Source organism: Ascaphus truei, chromosome 3 (assembly GCF_040206685.1).
Source record: "Ascaphus truei isolate aAscTru1 chromosome 3, aAscTru1.hap1, whole genome shotgun sequence".
Classification (NCBI taxonomy): Eukaryota; Metazoa; Chordata; class Amphibia; order Anura; family Ascaphidae; genus Ascaphus; species Ascaphus truei.
In genome coordinates, this window is record NC_134485.1 from 324,889,410 (window position 1) to 324,913,588 (window position 24,179).

General features: G+C 44.3%; 2 protein-coding genes across 7 annotated transcripts; both read left to right on the plus strand.

The window, feature by feature from the left end:
• Positions 1-339: 339 nt before the first annotated feature.
• On the plus strand, positions 340-12,360 carry SKIC8 (SKI8 subunit of superkiller complex). The gene is made up of 11 exons (XM_075591290.1): positions 340-441; positions 595-644; positions 739-766; positions 4,460-4,565; positions 5,692-5,864; positions 6,510-6,658; positions 6,805-6,898; positions 7,697-7,790; positions 8,585-8,677; positions 9,461-9,539; positions 11,915-12,360. The coding sequence occupies exons 2-11, from the start codon at positions 633-635 to the stop codon at positions 12,002-12,004; spliced, it is 918 nt and encodes a 305-aa protein (XP_075447405.1). The 5' UTR covers positions 340-441; positions 595-632; the 3' UTR covers positions 12,005-12,360.
• Positions 12,361-15,588: 3,228 nt separating this feature from the next.
• Positions 15,589-23,239, plus strand: CNPY2 (canopy FGF signaling regulator 2). 6 transcript variants are annotated; one of them, XM_075591296.1, is made up of 6 exons: positions 15,670-15,891; positions 17,185-17,305; positions 17,493-17,608; positions 18,975-19,172; positions 20,754-20,850; positions 22,617-23,236. In XM_075591296.1, exons 2-6 carry the CDS (start codon positions 17,203-17,205, stop codon positions 22,658-22,660), a joined length of 558 nt encoding a protein of 185 aa, XP_075447411.1. In that variant the 5' UTR covers positions 15,670-15,891; positions 17,185-17,202; the 3' UTR covers positions 22,661-23,236. The 6 variants fall into 6 exon arrangements, with proteins under 6 accessions (XP_075447410.1, XP_075447411.1, XP_075447408.1 ...); XM_075591295.1 differs by lacking the exons at positions 15,670-15,891; positions 20,754-20,850 and adding an exon at positions 15,589-15,659 and having other exon boundaries at positions 22,617-23,239; XM_075591293.1 differs by lacking the exon at positions 20,754-20,850 and having other exon boundaries at positions 15,670-15,851; positions 22,617-23,239.
• The last annotated feature ends 940 nt before the right edge of the window (positions 23,240-24,179 follow it).

A 24,179-nucleotide genomic window follows, 5' to 3' on the forward strand; every position in this document is an offset into this window, starting at 1 on the left:
GGGCTTGGTATTTTTTAACAACAGCACACAGCACATCTACAATTAATGAAAGGGGACGTCTTATTCTTTTTTTATTTGTATTCCTTCTCCTTATTATGAGGTTATCACCCTAATTTTGATAACACTCCTCTGCACATCAGATCCTGTGCAAAGGTCAAGGTGCTATCTTCAGTAAGAGAGACCCCACTGTCGGAGACTGCAAATGCTAAAGTCTGGAGGCCTCTATTACCTCCAACAGGGCTCCCTTCAGCATCTTAAATTACAAATGCCACAAGTTTTGAAGTGATGTGTATAAAATACTTTGTTGTCAGATTGTCTTCCGCCAGTCCCAACATGGCCGCCGTCCTGAGGTGATCTCATTTCTACATTGCCGGGGGGGTGACGTCACTGCACAGCGACTGCAGCGGGGAGGCTTGGAAACTGGCACCAGCAACGCGGACGGTGAGAGGAAAAGTGAAGCTTGGGGGGGAAAGACAAGGAGGGTGCAGGGAGATATGTGGAGAGAGATAATAGGATTTAGGATAATAGGGATGTAGATGGAGGGAAGAGGCTGTTATATAATTATTTGTACCCCATCCTTCTTGTGTTCCTTAGATAATAATTCTCATATGTTGTCAGCCTGAGCTCTGGACATGAGCACTCAGGTATGTCTGTGTAACACCTATTGTTGATACTCTTCTACGTGCTACTTAGGGCTTTATCTTCATATGTAACCTGTGTATCTTCTTGTCTCTGCAGTACAGCATCCTCTCCAAGCAGGAGCAAGGTAAGATCGCACCTCTTACACCTGTGCCATACCACCCATCTGTACCTATTTATCTAGTACAGTACCTGTTTTGGGTCATGTGAGATCAGCTGTGCTTATTAATTTTTATAGTAAATAGAAATACCACTTTTAGTGCATGTGCATGTCTCAGACAGGTCTGCAACCCTGCACTTCCTTCCCCATTATCTTGTAGCATACAGTGCTTCCACTAGAGCTGGGCGTTCTGGGTAATGACATGCAAATGAGCAGTGTGTCACTCTTTACTTCTTATCCCTTTTAACATGGAACCCTAAATGTATGCCTGCTGTATTTCACAGTTCATCAGCACATTCTGGATTAAAGAAGTGCATAGCCAAATACAACTACTCACAGACAGCTTGCTGATAAACTGTAATATGGCAAGCATACATTTATAGGGTTCCATGTTTAAATGGATAAGATGTAAAGAGTGACACACTGAGTGCTTATTTGCATGTAATTACGCAGAAGCACTGTTTGGTGGGTAAAAGTAGGGTTGCAGACCTGTCTGAGACATGCAAATGTACCCAAAAGTGGTATTTTTATTTATTGTATGATAGAGGGTTTTTGTCACTATTTTTTTTGACCCACCGTAACTTTTTGAATGTCTGGGACATTTATAGGAATTGCTTGGAAGTTCCTCCATCCAGCGCAAGCAGAGAAAATGCAGTGGTACCTAGTTTTATGTGCAAAATGTGGGCAGCTCTTCAGCACATTTTGCAAAGGGTGTTGAAATGTAATGTTGGGCCTATCTAAAAATATTTAAATGTTATTACACTACTTTAGCATTTTGTTTGCATTCATACCATATGTGCCTTACCTTAAATAAAATGCCATGCAACAGTCTGTTAGTCAGTTCTTTTGGGGGACTAGATTTAGCCCACAGGCCGCAAATTAAAAAGCTGTGTTTTACGGGTAAATAACATATAGTCCAAAGTGGTAATGCAGGATGTTTTTTGACCAAAATCCTATTGGATTTCAATGGGGATTTTTGGGCTAAAACGGCCATTTCAAACTAAAAAGAATTTACCCCTTAGGCTATGAGTATGGGTTCATGGGATGGATCCTAACTCTGGTGTGAAGCCAGAGAACCCATCCACGTTGTGATAGTACGTGTCAAACGTTGTAGGGTTCTTGTCAAAAAATACTACATTATGGGAACCCAAGTCCAAAGTCAGCGACTCTGAAATGACGGGGAAATTGATAACGAGTGATCATTAAGCTGCATGTTAACCCTTTCACTGCCAGATGGGTTTTGCAAGCATACTGAAGTGAAACGGTTACAGGCATACCCCGGTTTACGGACACTCACTTTAAGTACACTCGCGAGTAAGGACATAATCGCCCAATAGGAAAACGGCAGCTCACTCATGCGCCTGTCAGCACGTCCTGAACAGCAATATCAGCTCCCTACCTGCACCGAAGCTGTGCGCAAGCGGGGAGACTATAGAGCCTGTTACAAATGCGTTATTGACATCAGTTATGCACATATATGACGATTGCAGTACAGTATATGCATCGATAAGTGGAAAAAGGTAGTGCTTCACTTTAAGTACATTTTCGCTTTACATACATGCTGGGTCCCATTGCGTACGTTAATGCGGGGTATGCCTGTATTTAAAAAAAAAAATAATAATAATACTTTGCCGGGTATTTAAACTTTTAGCTATTGACAGTGAAAAATTGTCATCGCTACAAATTGCAGCAAAAGAACTTCATTATCGTGAAAAGAAAAAACTCATATATTTGTATTTTAATGGTCGACAGCATTGCTGCATTAACCCCTTCAGTGCCTCAATGTCGTCCGGTGTACATAGATAAATGTGCCACCCAGGGGCCCTTGTGACGTACACCAAACATCATACTTGTAGCATTAAAAAAAAAACCGCTGATATTTTTAATGTATTATAATGTAACACGCATTTTTGTTTCTATAGCAACCATTTATAAAGTCACATCCCCTTCTGAAACAGGCTCTGGCACACCCCTTTTTGAACCCTGTCCTCTCTCTAGCATGCACCAATTGTATCTAGTGACTGCCTGGGGACATGATCTCCCCCACAGAACTTTGCATCTTTGGTCCTCTTCTGCTGCACTGACAGCCATTTAGTGAACCCCTGGGCCAGATCTTCGCAGATCGATCGTCAACTTGGATAATTACTTAACATTGTGTGGATTGTTTTGATGCACATATTAAGGGGGGCGGGACGGACGGCAGCTGTGGCTTCTGCTTTAAGGGATATTGCATATGTTTAAGAAAGGCAATTGACCAAATCTTATTTTTTTTTATCTTAATGAACTTAATATATTAAGGATTGCACTTTTAAGATTTGGAATTATGTGTTCCCTAACCAAGGCTTAAGAAGAACGTTTAAAAGATGGACATGATTGCGACTATATAGATTATTTTTAGATACAGAGCATAGTGATTCTGAAATGTCCTAATTTTCAGGTGTCAATCACTAAACCCTTCTTTATCCCTAGTCCTGTTTAATGTAGACTGCCATGTCTTCCAAAGAAAAAAGGGAGTGGGGGGCGGCACCGAAGGAAAGCAGAAACACAAGAAGCGCAATCGTGTAATATTGCAGGGATTGTGATGTGGAGTTGTGGTAATCTTCCAAAGATTGCACTTACATTCTGATCAAATCAAACACATCACAATCTGTGGCAATAGCTGGGTGGACGGTCAAATGGGTGCAGGTAATCTCAGAAGAGGGGAGATAAGAGGCATAATGGTGCAGACGGTATATAATATTTGTACACTTTTTTGTTTTTTTATTACTTTAAAAAAAAAAAACCTCATAGAGCAGTTGCAATACGTCTATTCTAGTTTAGAGCATATAAAATGCAAGTAAACCGGGATCTCCCGGTAGTGGAATGAGTAGAGATCTCGCCGCCTTCGTAACGCTGGTGTCTGCTGCGATTAGCCTTCAGGTGGTGTCTCTTCCGCTTACGTCCACTCTCTGATTCTCACCGTCTTGGATGCCGGGACGCTATGCGTTTTGATGTGCTCCAGCTTCCTCAGTCATCCTATTGAGAATCATTCTCTGGTGAGGATCAGAGAGAGGACTGCGAGTTATCGTCACTTGTTTCCGGGCGGACGTAACCGAAAGCGACGCCACCTGACGGTTAATCGCTGCAGACAGCAGCGTTACGAAGGCGGTGAGATCGCAACTCATCCCATTACCACAACTCCACGTCACAGTCCCTGCAATATTACACTAATGCGTTTCTTGTGTTTCCTCTTTTCCTCAGTCCCGTCCCCCAACCCCCTTTTTTTTTTACTTTGGAAGACATCGTGTACTTGAAGAAACATCGGAGACTTGGTCTTGCCTAACGGTGGAGGACTTTTTAGCCCATTTTTAACTTGTGTGCTAGTATATTTTAACATCCATAATAATTGCGCACTGTGGTAAACTAATATAGTCACTCTACACATGTCTAGGTATTGAACCTAAGTATTTACTGATGCATGTAGTAGAACACATTCACTAATTAGGTCGCTGTTCAGTATTTTGGTTACCACTTTAACCCTTTTTTTCCCCCCACGATTTATAATTTTGTGGGCGTGACATTTTCGACCTAATTTGGTTTCTAATGTCTGCCAGCTGGTACGGAAGGCACAGTGTGCAGGGGACGGCTCCACATATTTTCCTAATCATTCTTCCTCTCCAGCTCATGACGATGCAATATGGTCGGTAGCGTGGGGTAATAACGTGAAGGATGGCTCTGAAACCGTTATCAGCGGCTCCCTGGATGATTTGGTGAAGGTTTGGAAATGGTGAGTTGATCAGTCACCAAATATTGTCGCCATTTTAAACTTTTCATGACCGAGCTTATCTCATATTGGGGATAAACGGTGTGGTGTGTAAACATTATTTCAAAAGCTTCAATAGGTTTCATACATTGTCATTTTAATTTGAATAGGCCTGTTTGTGCCTGGAGTTATTCACTCCAGTTAGATGTCTGCTGCTAGCTTTGTGTGACATTTAGAGCCTTACTGTGCCCCAAATACTAAACATTGATCTTTTGCTCTCTCTGTCTAACATACAAGGCACTGAAAGTGTTATGTTAAAAACAAAATGTACCGTATTTATCATTTTAGTCATAGCCGCCAATCCGTTTTGCGGTGAGATTTTCCGTTGCCATGGCAACCTGTTTGCGTAACTACTTGACTGCAAAGAGGTCTGCACCACATTGCAGGGCCCCTTATTTGTAACCATTGTATTATTGGTGTAAGAAACCAGAATGACCGTAAGACCTTCTTTACTTCCTGTTTTGAAATCCTGTTGTAATGGGGGTGGGGGTAGGGGGGCTGGAGAGAAGTTTCAGACCTTTAAAAAGCTTAGACTTGTTTACGGATATCAAACTTGTTTTAACCTATTAATCCTAAAACTGCCATTTGCTTACTTTGTGCCTAAGTGGAAAAACGGTCCCGAAAATTGTACCTGTGCTGCAAAGGAAAAATAGTGGCTGTTGCTTTGATAGCGTCGCTCAAAAATAAAAATCAAGCGATGCACTCACAAACATGTCTTGTGCTTGTCATATGGACTACTTCTATATGATGGGGGACCTCTCCTAAAGTCTTCCCTTCAATGGCCTCCGTCCTTCGCAGTGTTAAAGCACTCGGAAAGAAGATCTATGAACAAAAATGGCCTTTAATATATTAAAATCGCTCCATAGCACTGGCATTTAACAACATAATATAAGTTGTATATAGTGTACAGGAGACACTGGCTTTCCCTCCCTGCACAGACGCGTGCATGTCCAATCGCTTCTGCATCATCTGGAATCTCGTCTCGATATGCGGACTGTGGACATGTGATTGTTGTCCTGAAAATATTACAGGAACTTGGAGCAGCAATTTCCTCTCTTGTTTTTGACTGGTTTTCATTCGTCCCCTGCAGGGCTGATGAGCACCTGGACCTGCAGTGGACACTGGAAGGGCATCAGCTGGGTGTAGTGTCTGTGGCCGTCAGTCCCACTGGTAACATTGTGGCCTCCAGCTCTCTGGATGCTCACATACGCCTGTGGGACATAGAGAGTGGCAAGCAGATCCGTTCCATTGATGCTGGGCCAGGTAATTAGATAATTCAAGGTGTTAATTAACCATTAGCTGCTATAATTCTGTGGCTCTATGCGCTACTGTGCTATCCTTTTGAACTCCTTAATTCTTCTGCCTGAATCTGGTGGTGTTGGTGCACTGTTATCACAAGATTGGACTTACACATTAGTGCCTTTTGGATCGGTCATTCTCTCCAGTGCTATTAAACATGGTGCTGGAAGCATCTTAGTGGTGGTTATAAGCAGATGCGGGGTAGATGTTCTCATCTTGCCTGGCTGAAGCCTGATACTGGTTAGGGGACAGGTTGTTACTGAGAGAACAGAATTTGTTTGTCCGCGCTGTCTGAAATGGTGCAGTGTGTACCTTTTTGGTTTCAGTCTTGACTACTTCCTACTCCTTCATAGTAATTAAAGGGATCAACAGTCAATTTAGTGATGTGCAGATTTATCCAGTATGTATTTTATGCAAGTTGATCTGGCCATATTTGGCGCATGCATTAATCTCCTTCAGATTGGAGTGCAGTAATGGACTATGCATAAAGGAACCATGTTCCTAGTGGAGCAGTCGGGGTGGGAGATTTCCCATGTAACAGGGCACATTAAGCAATGTCTGACTCCTTTTACTTGCCCAAATATAACAATAACCCCTCTGTGCCCACAGTGGATGCTTGGTCTGTCGCCTTTTCTCCTGACTCCCAACACTTGGCCACTGGAAGCCATGTGGGGAAAGTGAACATCTTTAGTGTGGAGACTGGGAAGAAGGACATTTCTCTGGACACTCGAGGGAAATTTATCCTCAGCATTGCATATGTGAGTTTGGGTGGAGACACCACACTGGGCTGATTCATGTGTTGCAGGCTCCGAGTTAGTAGAAGAGGCACTGTCTGACTATAGCAGGTTTGGGGCAGCGTTCCTCAGTTGGTGTTGGCATTGATTAATCTGTTTGACCCCGGCAGAGTCCAGATGGGAAATATTTGGCTAGCGGAGCCATTGATGGGATCATTAATATCTTTGATATTGCGACTGGGAAACTCCTCCATACGTTGGAAGGTAAGAGAATCTTACTCTGTGGGTATCGCTGCCTGGGAGAACATTCAGTACTTGCGCATGTGACTTGTGAACGTAACCCTTTCGCTGATAGAAGGGCCAGCAATGCATTGCTTCCACCTAACAAAATAAAAATACCACTTGTGCGCACGTTCATGTCTCGGACACGTCTGCAACCCTGATTTTCACCATTATCTCTTAAAATAGAATGCTCCCACTGCAGCCAGGGATTCTGGGTATTATGCAAATGAGCACACAGTGTCACCTTTTTGCATCTTGTCCATTTTAACAGGGACCCCTGTGAGCTTATGCCTGCCATATCACACAGCTTTTTCAGCACATCCTGGGTTATAGAATTTGCGCAGCCAGTAAACCTACCCAACAAAATATAAGCAGTACAAGATTGATATACAACCTCTCTAGCAGTGAAGAGGACAAACCATTCATTTTATCTGTTGGAAATTTTTTTAAATGACGAATGTACTGAACTGGGAAATGCATTGGAAATGTTTTACTGGTCTTAACTTAAATAAAAGCTGGAAAGTGTAATAACGGTGGCTATGAAATATTCTAACAATCAAAGATCGCTGAGAGAAAATTCAGTGCATTGACTTTTGTAATCATATATGGACTCTTTTTTTTTTTTTTTTTTTTTTTGTTTTATCTTCCATGATTAAACTCCTACCACTCTCTAATTCCTTCACCCTTTTTTTTTTTTCTCTCCCGTCCTTCTTTTTTCATTTTGTGATTTTTCTTCTCTTCTGCCCCCCTCCTTTTTCCTCTCTCACACCCTTTCTCCAGGACATGCCATGCCCATAAGATCCCTGACGTTCTCTCCAGACTCCCAGCTGCTAGTCACAGCCTCCGATGATGGGTATATCAAGATGTATGATGTGTGAGTTATTTTTCTGCCAATAGCAGCATTACCTTTTACCTAGTTATTGTATGTATACGACTACAACCTCCTGTATTGACTGTTTTTTGACGGTCGCTGTATATGATTTAATTGGATTTTCACTTTAAAATATTTCTGGGAGAGACAGGGCGTCTAAACTTAGGATAGGGACACAAAAAAACATAACACTGCGTTGTATCAACCCTTTCAAGGTAAACACTTTTCCAGGTTTTTGTACTCTTTCCAACAGTCCCTAAAGAGGGTAATTTTAAGCAGCCCAGTTTGAAGAGGCTAGAATTCTAGTAACAGTGTTTTGTCCAGCAGAGTTCTTCATAGATGTGTGTACAATACTTTCTAAGCCTCCGGTTTTTTTTAAATCTGCCTCTGTACTGGGGTTTTAAAAGACCTGCAAGATATTTTAAATCTATGAAAACTCTTCTTTATGTACTAAAATGTAAGTCGAATATACAACTGGATTGTGATGGCTAATTATTATATATGTGTTTTATTGGTGCATTTTAGTGATATAAATATCATAAATTAAAGGCGTTTCTACATAATACAGTACAAGACTACTTCAGATTACTGTGACATAAGGAGCAAACAGCTTTGGGCTACAGAGGGAGTTAAACTTTAGCCCACAGCTGGTTTACATTGGGATTGCAAATAATGTTTTAAGTAAGCTGCTTTCATAAGGAAAATTAATTAGAAATCTTGTCTTCTAAGGGAGTAGAGGTTTAAATATTAAGATTTTAATAATTTTGCTGATTTAAGTACATGCTTGCTTCTGACAGACAACATGCCAGCTTGGCTGGCACCCTCAGCGGGCACGGCTCCTGGGTGCTGAGTGTGGCGTTCTCGCCCGATGATGCTCACTTTGTTTCCAGGTAAGAATTGAAGAGCGGATCACTCTGTTACTGTTCTGAATGTTGAGAACATACAGCGTGTTAGTGATGTGTTTCTGATGTTATTTATTTATAGTGGCAGCACCTTTTTATTTACTTCCGATAATGGCTTAGGCAGAATAGTCCTATAGAATCTGTTCTATCAACTGATGGATAACAGAGACCAAAAGAGACATTTGGCCATCAGGTTTGTCCCTTTCACTTTAGCCTAGCGCAGTGGCTTCCAACCATTTTTTTTTATTAAGGAACCCTATAATTATATAGTAAAATTCTGCGGAAACACTAACCACTCCCACCCCCTTATTTTTACTTGCACTCCCACAACCAACTCCCCCACCCCCCCACCCCCCCACCCCCCCACCCCCGTTTTTACTCACAACATCCTGTGAGTCAGTGCCCAGCCCGTGATGCAGGAGAGCCACCACGGTGGCCGAAACAGGAAGTTGGGTGCAGCTTCATGCTGGGCCTAACTTGCAGGTCCCTTCAGTCTCTGGGTAGGTCTCCGACAAGCAAATTGCACGGCCCCTTTAGGGATGCCCTCGGAAACCCTGTTGAAGAACACTGATCTAGGATAATTACACACAAGCAGTTTGTTTTATTCTACTTGCGCCTGTCCGTTCCCAGACTCCTCAACAACAAAGGCTGAAGTGACCATTGAATAGTAAGGTTTTTCCCTCCAAACAAAACGTACAATTATAAAAGTGGGTCTCATTAGCCGTCGCCTCTTAAATTTGCAGTACATTGTCTGTAATCCTCTTTCCCCAGCTCCTCTGACAAAAGCGTAAAAGTCTGGGATGTTGCCACCAGAACGTGTGTTCACACTTTCCTTGATCACCAAGACCAGGTGAGATAAATAGGCCATCTCAACTTCGTTAGTGCTTCAATACAGCAGTTACAAACACTGCAGTGAAAAAAACATTATGGGAGGAGTGGCTCAGTGAGTAAAGACAGTGACTGGCACTGAGCTTGAAGCAGGGGAACCTGGTTCAATTCCCGGTGTGGGCTCTTTGTGACTTTGGGCAAGTCACTTTATCTCCCTGTGCCTCGGGCACCAAAACATAAATTGGGGTATGTGTCATTGAGCTGCATTCTACCAAACAGAGAAATTAAGATTTAATTGGCTTTTGGGGTATGTTTGTGAGCTGATTCCTATCAATTGAGAGAGAAATGATAATCTAATTAACTATTTTGTAAGTCTGATTTGATTAGACACTGTAGCATGGCTGTTTAGCCATAAGACTGTGTCACATCAAAAGTGTCTACAAGAGTTAAGTTTGGAGTTGAATTTGGAGGTGAAGATTGGAGGAAGATCTGGACTCTGCATTACAACGTTGCCACTGTGAGACATTAACTTTTAACATCTGTGATTTATTTGTACACTTTTATCCTCCAGTACATTGGAAATCTCTCCTCCTGTATCTCACTATGCCCTCCCTATTTCTTTTTCTGTTTACTGTTTCCTCACTCCTATTGTGAGCATTTGTGAGCATTTCTGTTCTCTACAACATCCCCACTCCCCACTGCACCATTATTTATACACCTCTCTCCCAACAACTTATTTACCCCTCAATAAAAAACACCCACACAAATCCTCTATTCACACCCTCTATCTACTCCTTCCTCCTGCTGGGGATCTTCCCTAAGCCTGAAGCCAGACATACACACCTGATCTCACTCATGCCTCCCTGCCACCTCTTCCCCTGTAAATGGTGTTAACCTTTTCATTTAACACTGACCTTCCTTAAATTTTACCCCACAAATCAAGCATCCCAATAGCCTGCCCTCATGGCTAAGGCCTCGGTCCCGCTGCGCTCGTTGGCGCGGGCGGCCATGTCGCGAGTTCCCCACCAGCAGGGGAATCCTCGCGAGCCGGTCCCGGTCCCCCCTGGCGGCACAGAGCACTACACGCTGTGGCGCGTCAGCCGCTAGGGGACACAAGAAAATGGTGATGTCTAGCGTTGACGCGTCACGTGGTGTGGCTGTGAGCCAATGGGGAGGGGAGGAGGAGAGGCTTCGGGAAGCGGGGAGGAGTGTGGAGTGAAAGCGTGTGTGTGTGTGTGTGTGTGTGTGTGTGTGTGTATGAGTGCGTGAGTGCCTGCCTGTGTGTGCGCGCGTGTGTGTGTATGAGTGCAAGTGAGTGCGTGCGTGCGTGCGTGCGTGTGTGCCTGCGTGTGTGTGTTTAATACTTACCCTCAGCAGCTCCAGCCCGAGTCCGTGGAGGGAGGGGGGGGAGAGTAGCGGGTCCCTCTGCTCAAGCCACGCCTCCCCTCCCTGTCAAACCGCCCACCTCCCGCTCCCTACAGACCGCATATCGCGGTCTGTGTATGTCAGCGCAGCGCCTGTCAGCAGTGCGGGTGCGGTGACTCTGGGAGCAGGGCCTTAGCCTAATGTCCCACACTCAGTCACTCCTACCACCCATTGTGACCAAGCACTGCCATCTACAGCACTTACTCCCTCACCTGCTGTCTCTGTAAGTTTCCCATTAAACCTCTTAGATTGTAAGCTCTTCGGGGCAGGGATTTCCTTTCCTATTGTCCGATTTTGCTGCACTTATTGTATAATTATAATTACCTGTATTGTATTCTTTGTGAAGCGCTGAGTACACTTTTGGCGCTATATAAATAAAGACATACAAATTGTAAGCTCTATGGGGCAGGGACTTTGTCTGCAAAATGTCTCTGTAAAACTAGCAGCGATATACAAGAACAAACTATTTTATTATTATTATTATATATTTCTGGTCTACCCTGCTGCATGGTGCTGCTAACAAGAAAGCTTTTAAAAGTTTCTCCATGTTTGTGGCCTTTTGGCCTGCCATATCTGAATGTATATTTTCATATATTCTAGTACCAACTAACCATGTACTCGGCACGTAAGAGAATACACATTCAAGTACATGGAGTACAATTTAATGCAATTAGAAAATGAATGTCTGCGGGGAGCAGAATAAATGAATGTAGAACAAAATATAAAGCCGTTCTAGAGATTGCAAAGCCTCTGCTGCTCCTTTTTTAGACGACTCCTGTTTAACCCAAGATAGATGGTTAGTACTGCATTCTCATAATGGGATGCAACCACACACACACAGTAATGTGACTGTACAGCAGTCCTGTAGAATGTAGAGCTGGGAGAATAAAGAATGTATCTTGCATGTAGAATGACTGTTACAATTACATTATTATGGTGAATTACTGTCACTAACACAACTCTTTCTTGTAGGTCTGGGGAGTACAGTACAACAGAAATGGCTCCAAAATTGTGTCTGTCGGAGATGACCAGGAGATTCACATTTATGACTGTCCCGTATAATTCCCATCAGTCCAGGACATGACATCTGGAGAGATCTGCAAAGGAGAACCTTGTAGCCCTCATGCTCCTAATAGACCATCATGTTCGGATGTGTGTATTGACCCTCCTGTAGAAGCGAGACCTTCACATCATTAAACTGTGTGTGCTACTCGAATTGAAGGAGTGCGCTTACAAGGATGTAATCTCACCCTTGTCATAGCGACAAACCGAGCTACTGATGGACTCCTGTAGAATGCTTCCTGCATTGAAACAGAATGGTTGCCCTTGGTTTTGGCCACAAACTATCCAGAATTTTGGCTTTTGTTAACCTTTTTATATGTTTTTGTGGGTTTAGGAATTAAACCTTTTAATTTGTCGCACACTCTGAATTTGAGTTATTTCAACATTTTACACAAACGAGTTAATCACTCAATAAATCCTGACTCTAAACACCTTAACTAACTTCATTGTCAGAAGTGAGGGAATACCCTGTTTTGTTTCGTTATTAAAATAGTGGGTATTATGTATTCACTATGGCATCCTATTACAGTAATCACTGTAAAAAAAACAAAAAACTTTCTGTTACTTTCTGGGTCCATCTCAGATATGATGAATTGCCTTTAATTCATATAAAAAATAATACAATATTATATGAATTTCATAACCTTACTGGAGAAAAAAGGGAAATAATGTATAACACCAAATGCCAACTTTCAAATAGTTAATGGAAGCGAAGAATTTTGCAATGAAAGGAAAGTTTCTGGAATAAAGGGATCCGTTATTCCTCCACTCTTCCACGCAGTGAGATGTAGTACCCATTTCCGTACTCTTGAATGGAAGTTAATGCATTGATAACGCTGCCTTACGCTGATTCTGTGATGACGAGGCACAAAAATCAAAAGCAATCAATGGAAACTGAATTTTATTTTTTTTTCCCCATTGGTAAAATCAACTTTTCAGTCCTAACTGTTCATCAGGTTTTATTAACAAACATAAGCTGAAAAAGCAATATATATGCGTAGCAGCCCGGTGGAATGAGTCCCAACAATTCATCTACTTGGACATGCGAGAAGTGTTGCCACCTCTAGTGCATGCGAGTTGCTTCACACCTGAGTGAAGGCCTAGGAGGAACCCCCCCCCACCTCAACTTGAGCCCCACCACCACCTCAACTTGAGCCCCAATTAAAGCAGCAGTCCAAGCTGCTGTTTTCCCCACCTTTAATATGTGCATTAATACAATCCACACAATAAGTAATTAGCTAAATTGCCGATCAATGTGTTCTCCTGTGATTGATCGGCGAAGATTTGGCTCGGGGGTTCACTAAATGGCTGTCAGTGCAGCAGAAGAGGACCAAAGATGCAAAGTGCTGTGGGGAAGATAATGGGATTAGGCAGTCACTAGATACAATTGGTGTGCTGCTAGAAAGAGGGCAGGGATCAAAAAGGGGTGTGCCAGAGCCTGTTTCAGAAGAGGAAGGGATGTGACTTTGTAAAATGTTGCTATAGAAACAAAAAATGTTTGTTACATTACTCTGACATTTGTAATGTATTATAATGTAAAAAAAATGCTACAAGTATTTCCTCATAGTACATGTAGGATATTGCTTGGTATGCAGCTTTAAAAGACGTTATTTCTATGCCATGTGAGTTTAGTCTGAACGGCAAATTAAGTTAGTCTGAGGTGCCTGCACTGTGTTATTTCTTGTGCTGGAAATACAGTTTGTTACTTTTGTTTAATGTACATGCATACAGCATTATGACACATTTTCCCAAACCTTATTTCTATTTGATAAGAATTGTATTGTGTTTTGAAAGCACAGGACAACTGTACTAATATAATATTTGGGGGGTGCGTCTGTTATGTTTAGTATTATTGTGTGGCTCTTTGAATGTGGCTCACGGGTGATAAAAGGTTGTACACCCCTACCCTATAGCAGGGTTGCGCAAACTGGGGGGTGCGGTGGTTACAGATGCCCTGCACTCTTCCCCCAAAGCATTTAAATTAAATGCTGGGGGAGAGTGTGAGGCCTCTGTAACTTCCCTTACCTTGTTTCTGACTGTTTCAGACGACACTTCGCCATGGCAACTCTGCATCAAATGATGCAGCGGGGTCATGTGACGTCACGGTGCCATACACATGATCCTACGGCGTCATTTGACACTGGAGACAAGGTAAGGGGGGGGGGGTGGAAACGGGAAAGTTTGCGCACCCCTGCCCTATAGCATAAAACATGCAGCGATATTTGAATTGTGACAGTCGGGTAACATGATTATCTATGTAAGGGGACTTGTGTAAGCCAACCCAACTAACTACAAGTGCTAACACAACATACATTCACTATAGAATGGAAGATTGTATATGTATATGTAGCTAGGTTCCCCTCTGGGTCCCCTTTCCTCCGCTGTAGTGCGGAAGGCTGTTGCGGCGGGTGTCTGCGTCGCAGAGGCTCCCTGTAAAGGGCGCCGTCATCTTGGGGAAAGTTGCGCATGCACAGTGCAAGCGCGCAAAGCGGCGGCCCCTAGGAAAGGCTCACAGCAGGGACTACATGTCCCATGCGCCTCAGAGAGGATACCAGCTGTCCCAAGGCAGCCAATAGGGCTCGATTGATACATTGCGCACGCTAGGAACCATACCAATCAGGCCAGTCGAAGCTGGGACAAGGAAGGGGTAGGTTATATGTGCAGGTGTCTGTGGCACCTGCACTAGGCCAGATACCCCCTATTAGACCCCAGCTAGGCCCTGACTCCCCGCAGCTTGTGGGTGCTGCAGGGACAGGCCCATAGATAGGGATGCTATGTGGGGGGGACACAGCCAGGACGCGGCTGCATCCTGGCCTCAGGTGCTCTGGGACCAGACGCCCATCTACCTCAGAGACGATCAAAGGTGGTACAATCCCTGCGGGACCCACCCACCGTAGAGGCGGAGGCTCCACGGGTTACGGCAAAAGGATCCGTGGATCCCATCATCAGTACAGCATCGGCGCACCTGGGTGTGGAGACACCTGACAGGTACCCAACTAAGTGCACCAACGCACCTTCACACATTAGTGGGCAGCACACATTGGGTGGGGGAATTGACCTTGTGGACACCGGGTTGGTTGGGTGGCCCAGGTCCCCTAGGTACTTTGGGAGGTACCGCTGTGTGAGGCCTGGTGGGTAGGCTGTACGATATTAGTGGTATATAGTAAAACTGTTCTGCTTTACAAAGTGTGTATTCTTATTGTGTCCTGTGATGGGGTCATTCTACACTATAGAATCCCGCACAGGTGGAGGTGCTACAGAGCATCGTTCCAGCATACACCCCTGGCTCCCAGCGGCGGAGGCTCAAGCCTCGTGTGAGCCACAGGTATTGTACCCTACACACACCGTAGCTACACATCTCCCAAGGGAACGGAGAAAAAAACACACACAACACACAACACACAACAAAAAAAAAAAAATCTAATTAAATTAAGGTCGTTTGTAAGATCACAGCTGATGATGGCATAGAAGGTGCTGCGCTTGTGATACTGATGCAAGTCTGCAGGATGCTGCTGAACGTGACGTCCCCATCTCTACTACTCTCATGACCACGCCTCTTATGTATACAGGACTCCTCCCCTTTATGCCACGCCTCCGCCGCACACGTGGAGACTCGCCACGCAACTGCATCGGGGTCCTTCGGAGCCCACTTTAGGTGTCTGCAGTGCGCCTATCACAAATGAATGCCGCCTGTGTGCTCAGTGGGGGGAGAGGAGGGATAATGAGGCTGTGCGTTTTGTGCAGTCAGGCGGAGCGCAAGGGAAATATAATTCAGGATCTGGGCTAGTCTAGGAAGGCGCCAGGTGAGGAGGCAGGCAGTAGGACAGGCTTAACACGGGGCCTCGGGGTTAGTATGAGCCGGAGCTGCCCGAGGGAATAAATCTCCGGTAATAACAAGACCGGTGCCTGGGGGAGAGGTGGGGGTGATGGGTGCCTGGGGGAGAGGTGGGGGTGATGGGTGCCTGGGGGAGAGGTGGGGGTGATGGGTGCCTGGGGGAGAGGTGAGGGTGATGGGTGCCTGGGGGAGAGGTGAGGGTGATGGGTGCCTGGGGGAGAGCTGAGGGTGATGGGTGCCTGGGGGAGAGCTGAGGGTGATGGGTGCCTGGGGGAGAACTGAGGGTGATGGGTGCCTGGTGGAGAGCTGAGGGTGATGGGTGCCTGGGGGAGAACTGAGGGTGATGGGTGCCTGGTGGAGAGATGAGGGTGATGGGTGCCTGGGGGAGAGCTGAGGGTGATGGGTACCTGGTGGAGAGATGAGGGTGATGGGTGCCTGGGGGAGAGCTGAGGGTGATGGGTACCTGGTGGAGAGATGAGGGTGATGGGTACCTGGTGGAGAGATGAGGGTGATGGGTGCCTGGGGGAGAGGTGAGGGTGATGGGTGCCTGGGGGAGAGGTGGGGGTGATGGGTGCCTGGGGGAGAGGTGGGGGTGATGGGTGCCTGAGGGAGAGGTGGGGGTGATGGGTGCAGGGGGTTGAAAAGATGTACAGGAGGAATGGGTGCAGTGTGAGGGGGGGTTAGGGGATGCGTATCAACTTTCCTACATATGTATCCCTAACTGCAGGCATTAAGCGATGGGGCAATGTGTTCTTTTCTGTTGACACACATAGATTGACATGCTGAGACTGTCTTGTGAAATATTCATTTAAATAAACGCATTACAAACTTACACGCAGTGCAAGGGTCTTGTCATTTGCTGTGAAAGATTCATTTAAATGTAGTTTAACTCTTCTCAAGAAATGCAAAGGCTGACTCGCAGCATGTTGAACTGGGGCCATTTATTTATATTTGACTCCTTTGCAACTATCTATGCAGAGCCTTTGTGTCAATAATGGATGGTCCTCTGTTAAAACAAAAGGTTGACACATTACAAGTGTAAGGAGAACATGTATAGTTTGTGATGTCATTTTGCTGGAAGTGCATGATTAGTTGCTAATTCTTCTGGAGAATCACAAACAGGTCCTCTTTCCTGGTGGTGCTGTGTAAAGATCCCGGTGAGAACAGGAAAAAAGGATGGGTCAAACAAAATTGCACAGTGTCATATATTTTGCTCAATTCTGTCTTTTAGTGGAAAGCTCTTAGCTCCACTTTGTTGCAAACATTGTTCGCCTGTTGTTCACCAGCATCACTTATAATTAACTAGAAAATCTGTTGGTTTTTTTTGTGCTTCAACAAATTGCAGGTTGGCGGTAACATCGTTATGAAGATGATGTCCCAGGGGTCCAGCTGGCTTCTCCCAATTCTATTTTTGTCTCTCCTCAGCTGCACCTTTGCCAGGAGAGGGCAAGATTTACATTGTGGAGGTAAGACGTGATGTGTAATATGTATGAGATCTTACACCTCTCTTCCTTATTACCCTAGTCTTGCACGTTTCCCCCCCTCTCTCCCACTTTTGTTCGTCATATTTGACTCTCTTCCGTGTTCCACTAAGCTCTTCACATTTCATTCATTTTTCCCTTCTCTCACTTATGTGCATCTCTTCCATGCCAGTTTGCCGGGCTCTTGTTGATGAACTGGAGTGGGAGATCTCTCAGGTGGATCCCAAAAAGACAATCCAAAAGGGATCTTTTCGGATAAACCCCGATGGCACCCAGTCAGTAACTGAGGTAAAGTTATAACCGTGTGAATCTGTTGTAGGCCCTTGACTCTGGCCTTTTTTGACCCGTAAGTTTGCGGAAGCTCCAGCAGTACCCACTGTGTGTGTGACCTAACTCCAAAGGTAGCAGGAATCAAAATGTATTTGTATACAAGAAGCAGTCCCCATTTTTTAAAAATATAGGTTTGAAGCAGGGCGTCCCTGGAGCTGAACCCCGTTGATTTCAGTCCTGGGAATCCCCTGCTTCCTTCCATACCGGCACCCCTGCGGAGGTATGGAGCAGCTCCATGTTGGCTAGTTGGGGTTCTCATAATGACGGCTTAAATGTCATGCGGTTCAATAGGAAGCTATGACGTCTTCTGTTGCGGCTTCCTATTGGCCTGCGTGCCCAGGACATATAAATGGCAGAGAGATACCGGCACCCCCTCCGGAGGCAAGTAAATCGGGAAGCAGAGGATCCCCGGAGCTGAAATCAATACGGTCAGCTGCTTAGACCCCCTTCAATTCTATTAACAAAAAGCTTGAACTGCTTCTTTCATTAAATAAACAATAATCACATAGCATGGAATTCATACTACTTGCAATCATTGCATGCTATTTTAAAAAGCTATGGTCCCCATTAGAAAGACCAGCTTGTTTTGTCTTTTACAAATTTGCCTCTCTAACCTGATCAAAGGGTGCTCCTTTCTTCTTTTTTTTTTTTTAAATACACAGATTTTCTAACCATTGTTTTAATAACACTACCCACACACACATTGCCACTTTGAAGGTGCTGTATTCTTTACTCAGTGGAGCCAGCACCTATAAAAAGCAGTCAATACCGCACATGCTTGGATAATTGTTACTGAGATATTTTTTTTGGGGTGGGGGCCTAAATCGTCAAAACAATTAAACATTGTTAAGAAACAGTGATTCCAATTGTAGCAAACGTTCCATAGGGCCGATTTATTGCAACTTTGTTCCTTTTTTGCAACGGCAGGCTGGTGTTTTTTAAAGGATTTCTATCGCAAAAAAGTGTGTGTGTGAGATCATTTGCATATCATTACCCAGAATCCCTGGCTGCGGTGGGAGCACTGAATGCGAAAGAGAGAATGTTAAAAGGCAGGGTGCAGACCTGTCTGAGACGTGAATGTGCACACTGGTGGTGTTTATTTGCTGTACCAGAGAAATAGAATTGCTGATGCAGTTAGTGTTTCCCCACTTTGTGAGAAACTGCATCTTCTAGACACGCAGCTTGCAATATCTGTTCTATACCGAGCACCTTGGCATACATTCACAGCGCTGTGTAAAGTGAATGATGTGCATCACACTTGTGATTAGAAAATATGCGAAAGATCGCCAAACTTATGAATGCCTCATTCCACCACTCCTTCTAGGCACCCTACGCCCGGTCAGAAGCTCATCTGATGGAGGTACTGGAGCGCGTGTGTGAGAAGATGACAGAATATGGAGAGAGAACTGACCCATCTACCCACCGCAAAACCTATGAGCGCATTCTGTCCCGCGATGGCAAGAAGATGGATGCTTCCAATACCAACATGGACAGAGAAGTGACGTCGAACCTGAAATTTACGGTGAGCGTGGATTTGTGTTGGGAAGTAGGTCGGAATATAAGGTCTGTAGTATATGTTTCTCCAAACATAGGCATGATGTCAGAAGATTGCACAGGCCCAATTACTTGATGCCAATGTGAATAGTACAAAACGGCCAGCGCAACAGCATGAAGTGCTGAAGCTTTTCAGTGGCCTGTCCAACTCTGCTAGTCCATCAATGTCACTTTGTTGCAGGTTCCTGTGGTGCTGAAGAGGTTAACAAGAGTGAGCTAATACAATCCAGTTATTGCAGGTCCATCTCTACCTTAAATACTTGTCTAGTAAATGCAGGGCAACCCATTGCAAGCTCTCTGGGGCTTAAATGGTTAAATAATAATGGACATCATCAGGTATTAAAGGAAAGTGATGGGGAGGGAGGGATGAGGTTGGTTTCTTAGAATTCCCGTGCAATGCCGGGTACTTACAGCTAGTTCTGCATATGCTACCAAAATGTAAATGGATCAAAATGTAGCATCAGTGGAAGGAAGTCCAGTATGTAGTCGGTCTTATTTGTTGATCGAGACGTTGGTAAAACTGTAGTTAAACTACAGTGTGTGTAAATTCTTACAGCTTCACGTGCCTCATGTAGACTGTCATTAATCAACTTACAAGAAGCATTCGCATTCCCTGGATTTTTGCTATAAAGGCAAGAATTTCAAAATTGTAGTCGGCGTGATAATGTGGAGCAGTGCAGCGTTGCCATGGATTGTGATACGTTTTGAATTGACCAACAAAACAGTTTATCACAGATGACATTATAGCGTGCCGTGGTTCTAAAACCTGGCAGTGATTTCCTTTTTTTTATGTACGTCACTGCACACAAAGGAGGGTCGTGCGAGCGTTCAAGATGTGGCCCAGGCGTTACAATGCCAAGAATTTACTCAAATATGCTTTGACTGCACGCAACTGTGCAGGGCAATTGGTTAAAGGTAAAATCCTTTCAAAAGAATAGAAAGTACTGTCATAGAACCTGCGTACTACGCATTGAATAAAAAATCAGCAGCTATTTTGTTCTCTCAGGACTGGTATCTCGGGACTACTGACAAACCCTTCCATAGCACACAAGCGATTGTAGTTCATTATCTCCTGTATGTGGGCGGACTCTGGTAGGGCCCATTGGAATTCAGCCTCAGAGCTTGGGACTGGATTTTTATTACTACTTCTACTCCAGGTTCCTGAGATACTTTGTTTTAGGCTTCAGCCAATAGTCATCCATCGTGCCTTCCTATTGGCCGGTGGTATTCGGAAGCCATTTTTATTTCCCGAGCAGGAGCTTTAACACCCCCCAGGTCTCAGAAACTAGGACGTCCCTGGAGTTAAAAAAAAAAAAATTAAAAAAAAAGAGCATGTTTTAGTTAGATTGTGTGCTTGTGCCTTATAGTGCTCTGTATAATAAATAAAATAATAACTTCTTTATATGCAAGTTTCTGTCTGGGCTACTGCTCTACTTTTCTGATCTGCTCTTTAAATGCCCTTGTGAGGGTACATTTCACACCAGCGTCTTGGTTGAGACTGTGCCTGCAAACCTCCGTTACTGTGACGTGTTTCGTCTCCTGTTTTCAGTGTGAACGCATTGTGGAAGAGTATGAGGATGAACTGATTGAATTCTTCTCTCACAAATCCGAAAATGTCAAGGACAAGCTCTGCAGCAAGCGTACAGGTAACCCTACCCTGCCACCCGTATCCCCTTTTTTATATGACCAGAGCATGCTGCTAGGCAAGTTGTGCAAAGTATTCGTTTCGATTTGGGTTAGTAAACGAGCGGTACGTGAAGAGTCGCACTTGCACAGCTAGACCTTGGTACGCCAAAGGTGGACATCCTTTCAGGCTTCTCTTGGCCTTACTGGCTCACATTTTCAACTTCTTGCACAACCCAGCATTATTAGCCGTATAAGATTAGAACTTGCTCATCAGCAGTGTACGTTGTGCTGTCTGCAGAATTCAGACAATCCCTACACCAAACAGTGGTTTTGTTTTGGTGCTAAAGGCATGCAGAGATGGTGACACTCCCAAGGTCAGAATAACTGGTATAGGATTTTGATCTTCCCTACCAATGTTGAGATCTGTGCCTTTTTTTAATTCTGCGGTCCCTATTTTCCTCCTGTATTTATTGCGTGGCAGTTGGCTGGTAAAACGTGATACATTAAGTATGTGGGTCTTACATCTTCAAAGTTGGATGCAGAAGAAATATTTTTGAAAAGGTGGACAGCCCAAATGGAATTGTTCAGCATCCCTGCTGCTTCAGCTTGAGTTTAAATGTGCTGGGCTATAAAAGGTAGGCTACACCCAGTGGCAGAACTACCATACGTGCAGCTGGTTTGGCTGCTCTAGGCTCCGCTGCCTTTACGGGCCCATCTTCCACGAGCTGGAATGCTGTTCTGGCACTTTATTTTAGCAGCCAGGACAGCGTTTCCGCAGTTCTGCCCACCTGCTCTCCGAGGGCCTTACCAGGAGCGGGTGGAGGAAGTATAACACGGACGTCGGGCCCAACTTCCGCAATCGCCGCCTGGCTGGTCTCCCCCCATCCCTCCATCGCTGCCACCGCACCCATTCCATAGGTGGGGAAGAGGAGGCTTTTATTTAATCTTGCACTGGGGCCCACCGGTTTATAGTTCTGCCACTGGGAAAACACTAGAAAACCTCTCATGCAAGGTAATAAACTGTTTTAATATCTAAATACGATGAAGTCATGAACGTCATTGATTTCCCATGTGCTGCCACACTCTGCATCTCTCTGCTGTACAACAATCACTTCTTGTGCTCGTTTGAGGCTGCCTGTGACAGGGACCATTTAGTAACCGCAAGAGCCAAGGGCATGTTTAAGTGTTATTTTAATATAGAGTTTTAATTTGAGACGTTTTTAACAGTGAGACTATCACTGGTGTTAAGTATCTCTGCTGCTCAATAATTGAGTTGCATTGTATCTACCTGTCATCTATGGAGGAGTGGAAAGTCATATGAAATTACTGGCATTTCCTGAACCATACTACCTGTTGCGTTTTTTTTTTTAACATTCATAACTTCAATAAGTTTATAAAATAAACACTTTCTATGGAAAAAAACTTTCTGTGGGTGGGGGGATGTAGCTTGCCTTTAACTCTGAGTGCCGCACTCACGGTCACATATTCGCTCTGTCGCTGATGATGAAACGGAAGTGGGGTCGGGTCCTCTCCTTCAGTTCCACTTTCGGGACAGATCCCGTTCAGAACACCATCTCCCCTTGAACAACGAGCGGGGTTATGACATGGCTACTACATCACGGCGTCCCTGGAGTGCCACCCTCCGTGACGTAGTAGCTGCGTGCATAGGATTAAAGCGTGTGATTAGAATGAGCGGGATGTGGGTGTTATAGTACATTACCATATTGCACATGTTGCCAGCATCCTTCATTACTAATTCCTGTTGGTTTCTTCTCTCTACATACAGATCTGTGTGACCATGCTGTGCATATATCTCACGATGAACTTTGACCTGCTCTGCGTTGCAGAACTTTTTCACTTGGACCGCAAAGTTTCACATTATGTTTACAGAGGAGGAGATAACGGGGGATGCAGCACAAGGGATTTTTTTTTTCCCTCCTATATATTTTTTACATAAAAAAAAAAAAGCATTTTGCGTTAACTTGTGGCTTTTTGATTTGTGAAGCATTTCAGAAAAGAGCTGTTGCGTATGACGGATACTTGCATGTGGAGAAAATAATCAGGAAGCGAACGAAGCTTTCATTAACCTACGTTAGTGGAATGGGTAGTGGGACGAGCCAGTCATTTATTTATTACAAGTTCGGCTCTGTAGAGAACACACATTCCCTGTGGCGGATGAGACGGCAACAATTCCATACAGCAAAGGAGACATTTATACTATCAGGAGGGGAAGCCTGTTCCACGAGAAGTATCAGCTTGAAGAAGCCTGTGCTGTAGGCAGCTCTACAACAACGCCACACAGGAGAAGAGATTAAATGGTATCAAAACATGCAGAGGTTTTTCTTGTCTGCCTTTTTGATCTCACCCTAATGGCTTTTTTTTTTTTTTGGTGTCCATTTTAGACTTATGATTTTAATAAACTATAAATTAACTTTTCTCCCTGGTACAAGCTCAGCTTTCTCTTAGAACAGATTTGCATCCAGTGAGACAGCATGTTTTTCCCAGGAGTATGTTGCCTGTAACTAAGAGCAATTATGTTTTGCTGGTGAGAGAGAGCGGGTAGGGGGGGGCTGGGTGGCTGGAACACTGCATGTTTCAGCAACACAAAATGAAAGGTGCAAAGGTTGTGTCGTTCTGTTGGTGCAGCTTTAATATGTACAGTATTAATACTGCCACTTGTGTAGGCACCAGCAACGTGTGTCCAACATATACATTTACGGTGCTATTAACACATACATGTTAATAAGAGGAGGTATAGAGTATCTAAGGTAACTTGCATCACATCCACATACTCTGCAGAGGGCAGTGTTCACATTACTGGTGGATACTGTCTCTACCACCGAGTATTTTAAATCTACACAGTAAATATTAGTTCACATTATTGTAATATGTTAACATTTTATTATTTTGAATTTCCGAGTACATTCGGGAGCTATATCACCGTATCTGGTGACCTGCATTCTAGTCTTGTACTTATACCTCCGAGTCCTCCATCTCCCACTGAACGAGTACAATATGCACGGGAACCTTTTTGTGACCCCTCGGAGACACATGTACTCTTCATGTGTCATACTGCCAGGAAAGAGGTCACATGCTGTTGGTTCTATTATCAAACTTAATATCTCTGCTTCCACAATTGTAGCCAATTACTGGCCAATGTGCTTGTCTTATGGCAGCCAAAGAATAAGGGTTCTGATGTTCTGATCTTACTGCTATTTGTCGAAATGCCCCATTGACACAATGAGGAATTTTGGCTGCAAACAGCTTGATTTGGCTGCTTTGGCATATATAGAATCTGCCCCTAACCTTTCTGTCTTCAGTGTGGAGAGACCTACAGACCCCAGCGTGG

Bases quoted from the DNA above. Each gene is read 5' to 3' on its own strand.
- SKIC8 (XM_075591290.1), top strand. The intron at 6,659-6,804 runs GTGAGTTTGGGT...TGACCCCGGCAG, and splicing joins TTATCCTCAGCATTGCATAT to AGTCCAGATGGGAAATATTT. The intron at 7,791-8,584 runs GTGAGTTATTTT...TGCTTCTGACAG, and splicing joins TATATCAAGATGTATGATGT to ACAACATGCCAGCTTGGCTG.
- CNPY2 (XM_075591295.1), top strand. From the start codon at position 17,203: ATGAAGATGATGTCCCAGGGGTCCAGCTGGCTTCTCCCAATTCTATTT. The intron at 17,306-17,492 runs GTAAGACGTGAT...CTTCCATGCCAG, and splicing joins GCAAGATTTACATTGTGGAG to TTTGCCGGGCTCTTGTTGAT. The intron at 17,609-18,974 runs GTAAAGTTATAA...CACTCCTTCTAG, and splicing joins GCACCCAGTCAGTAACTGAG to GCACCCTACGCCCGGTCAGA.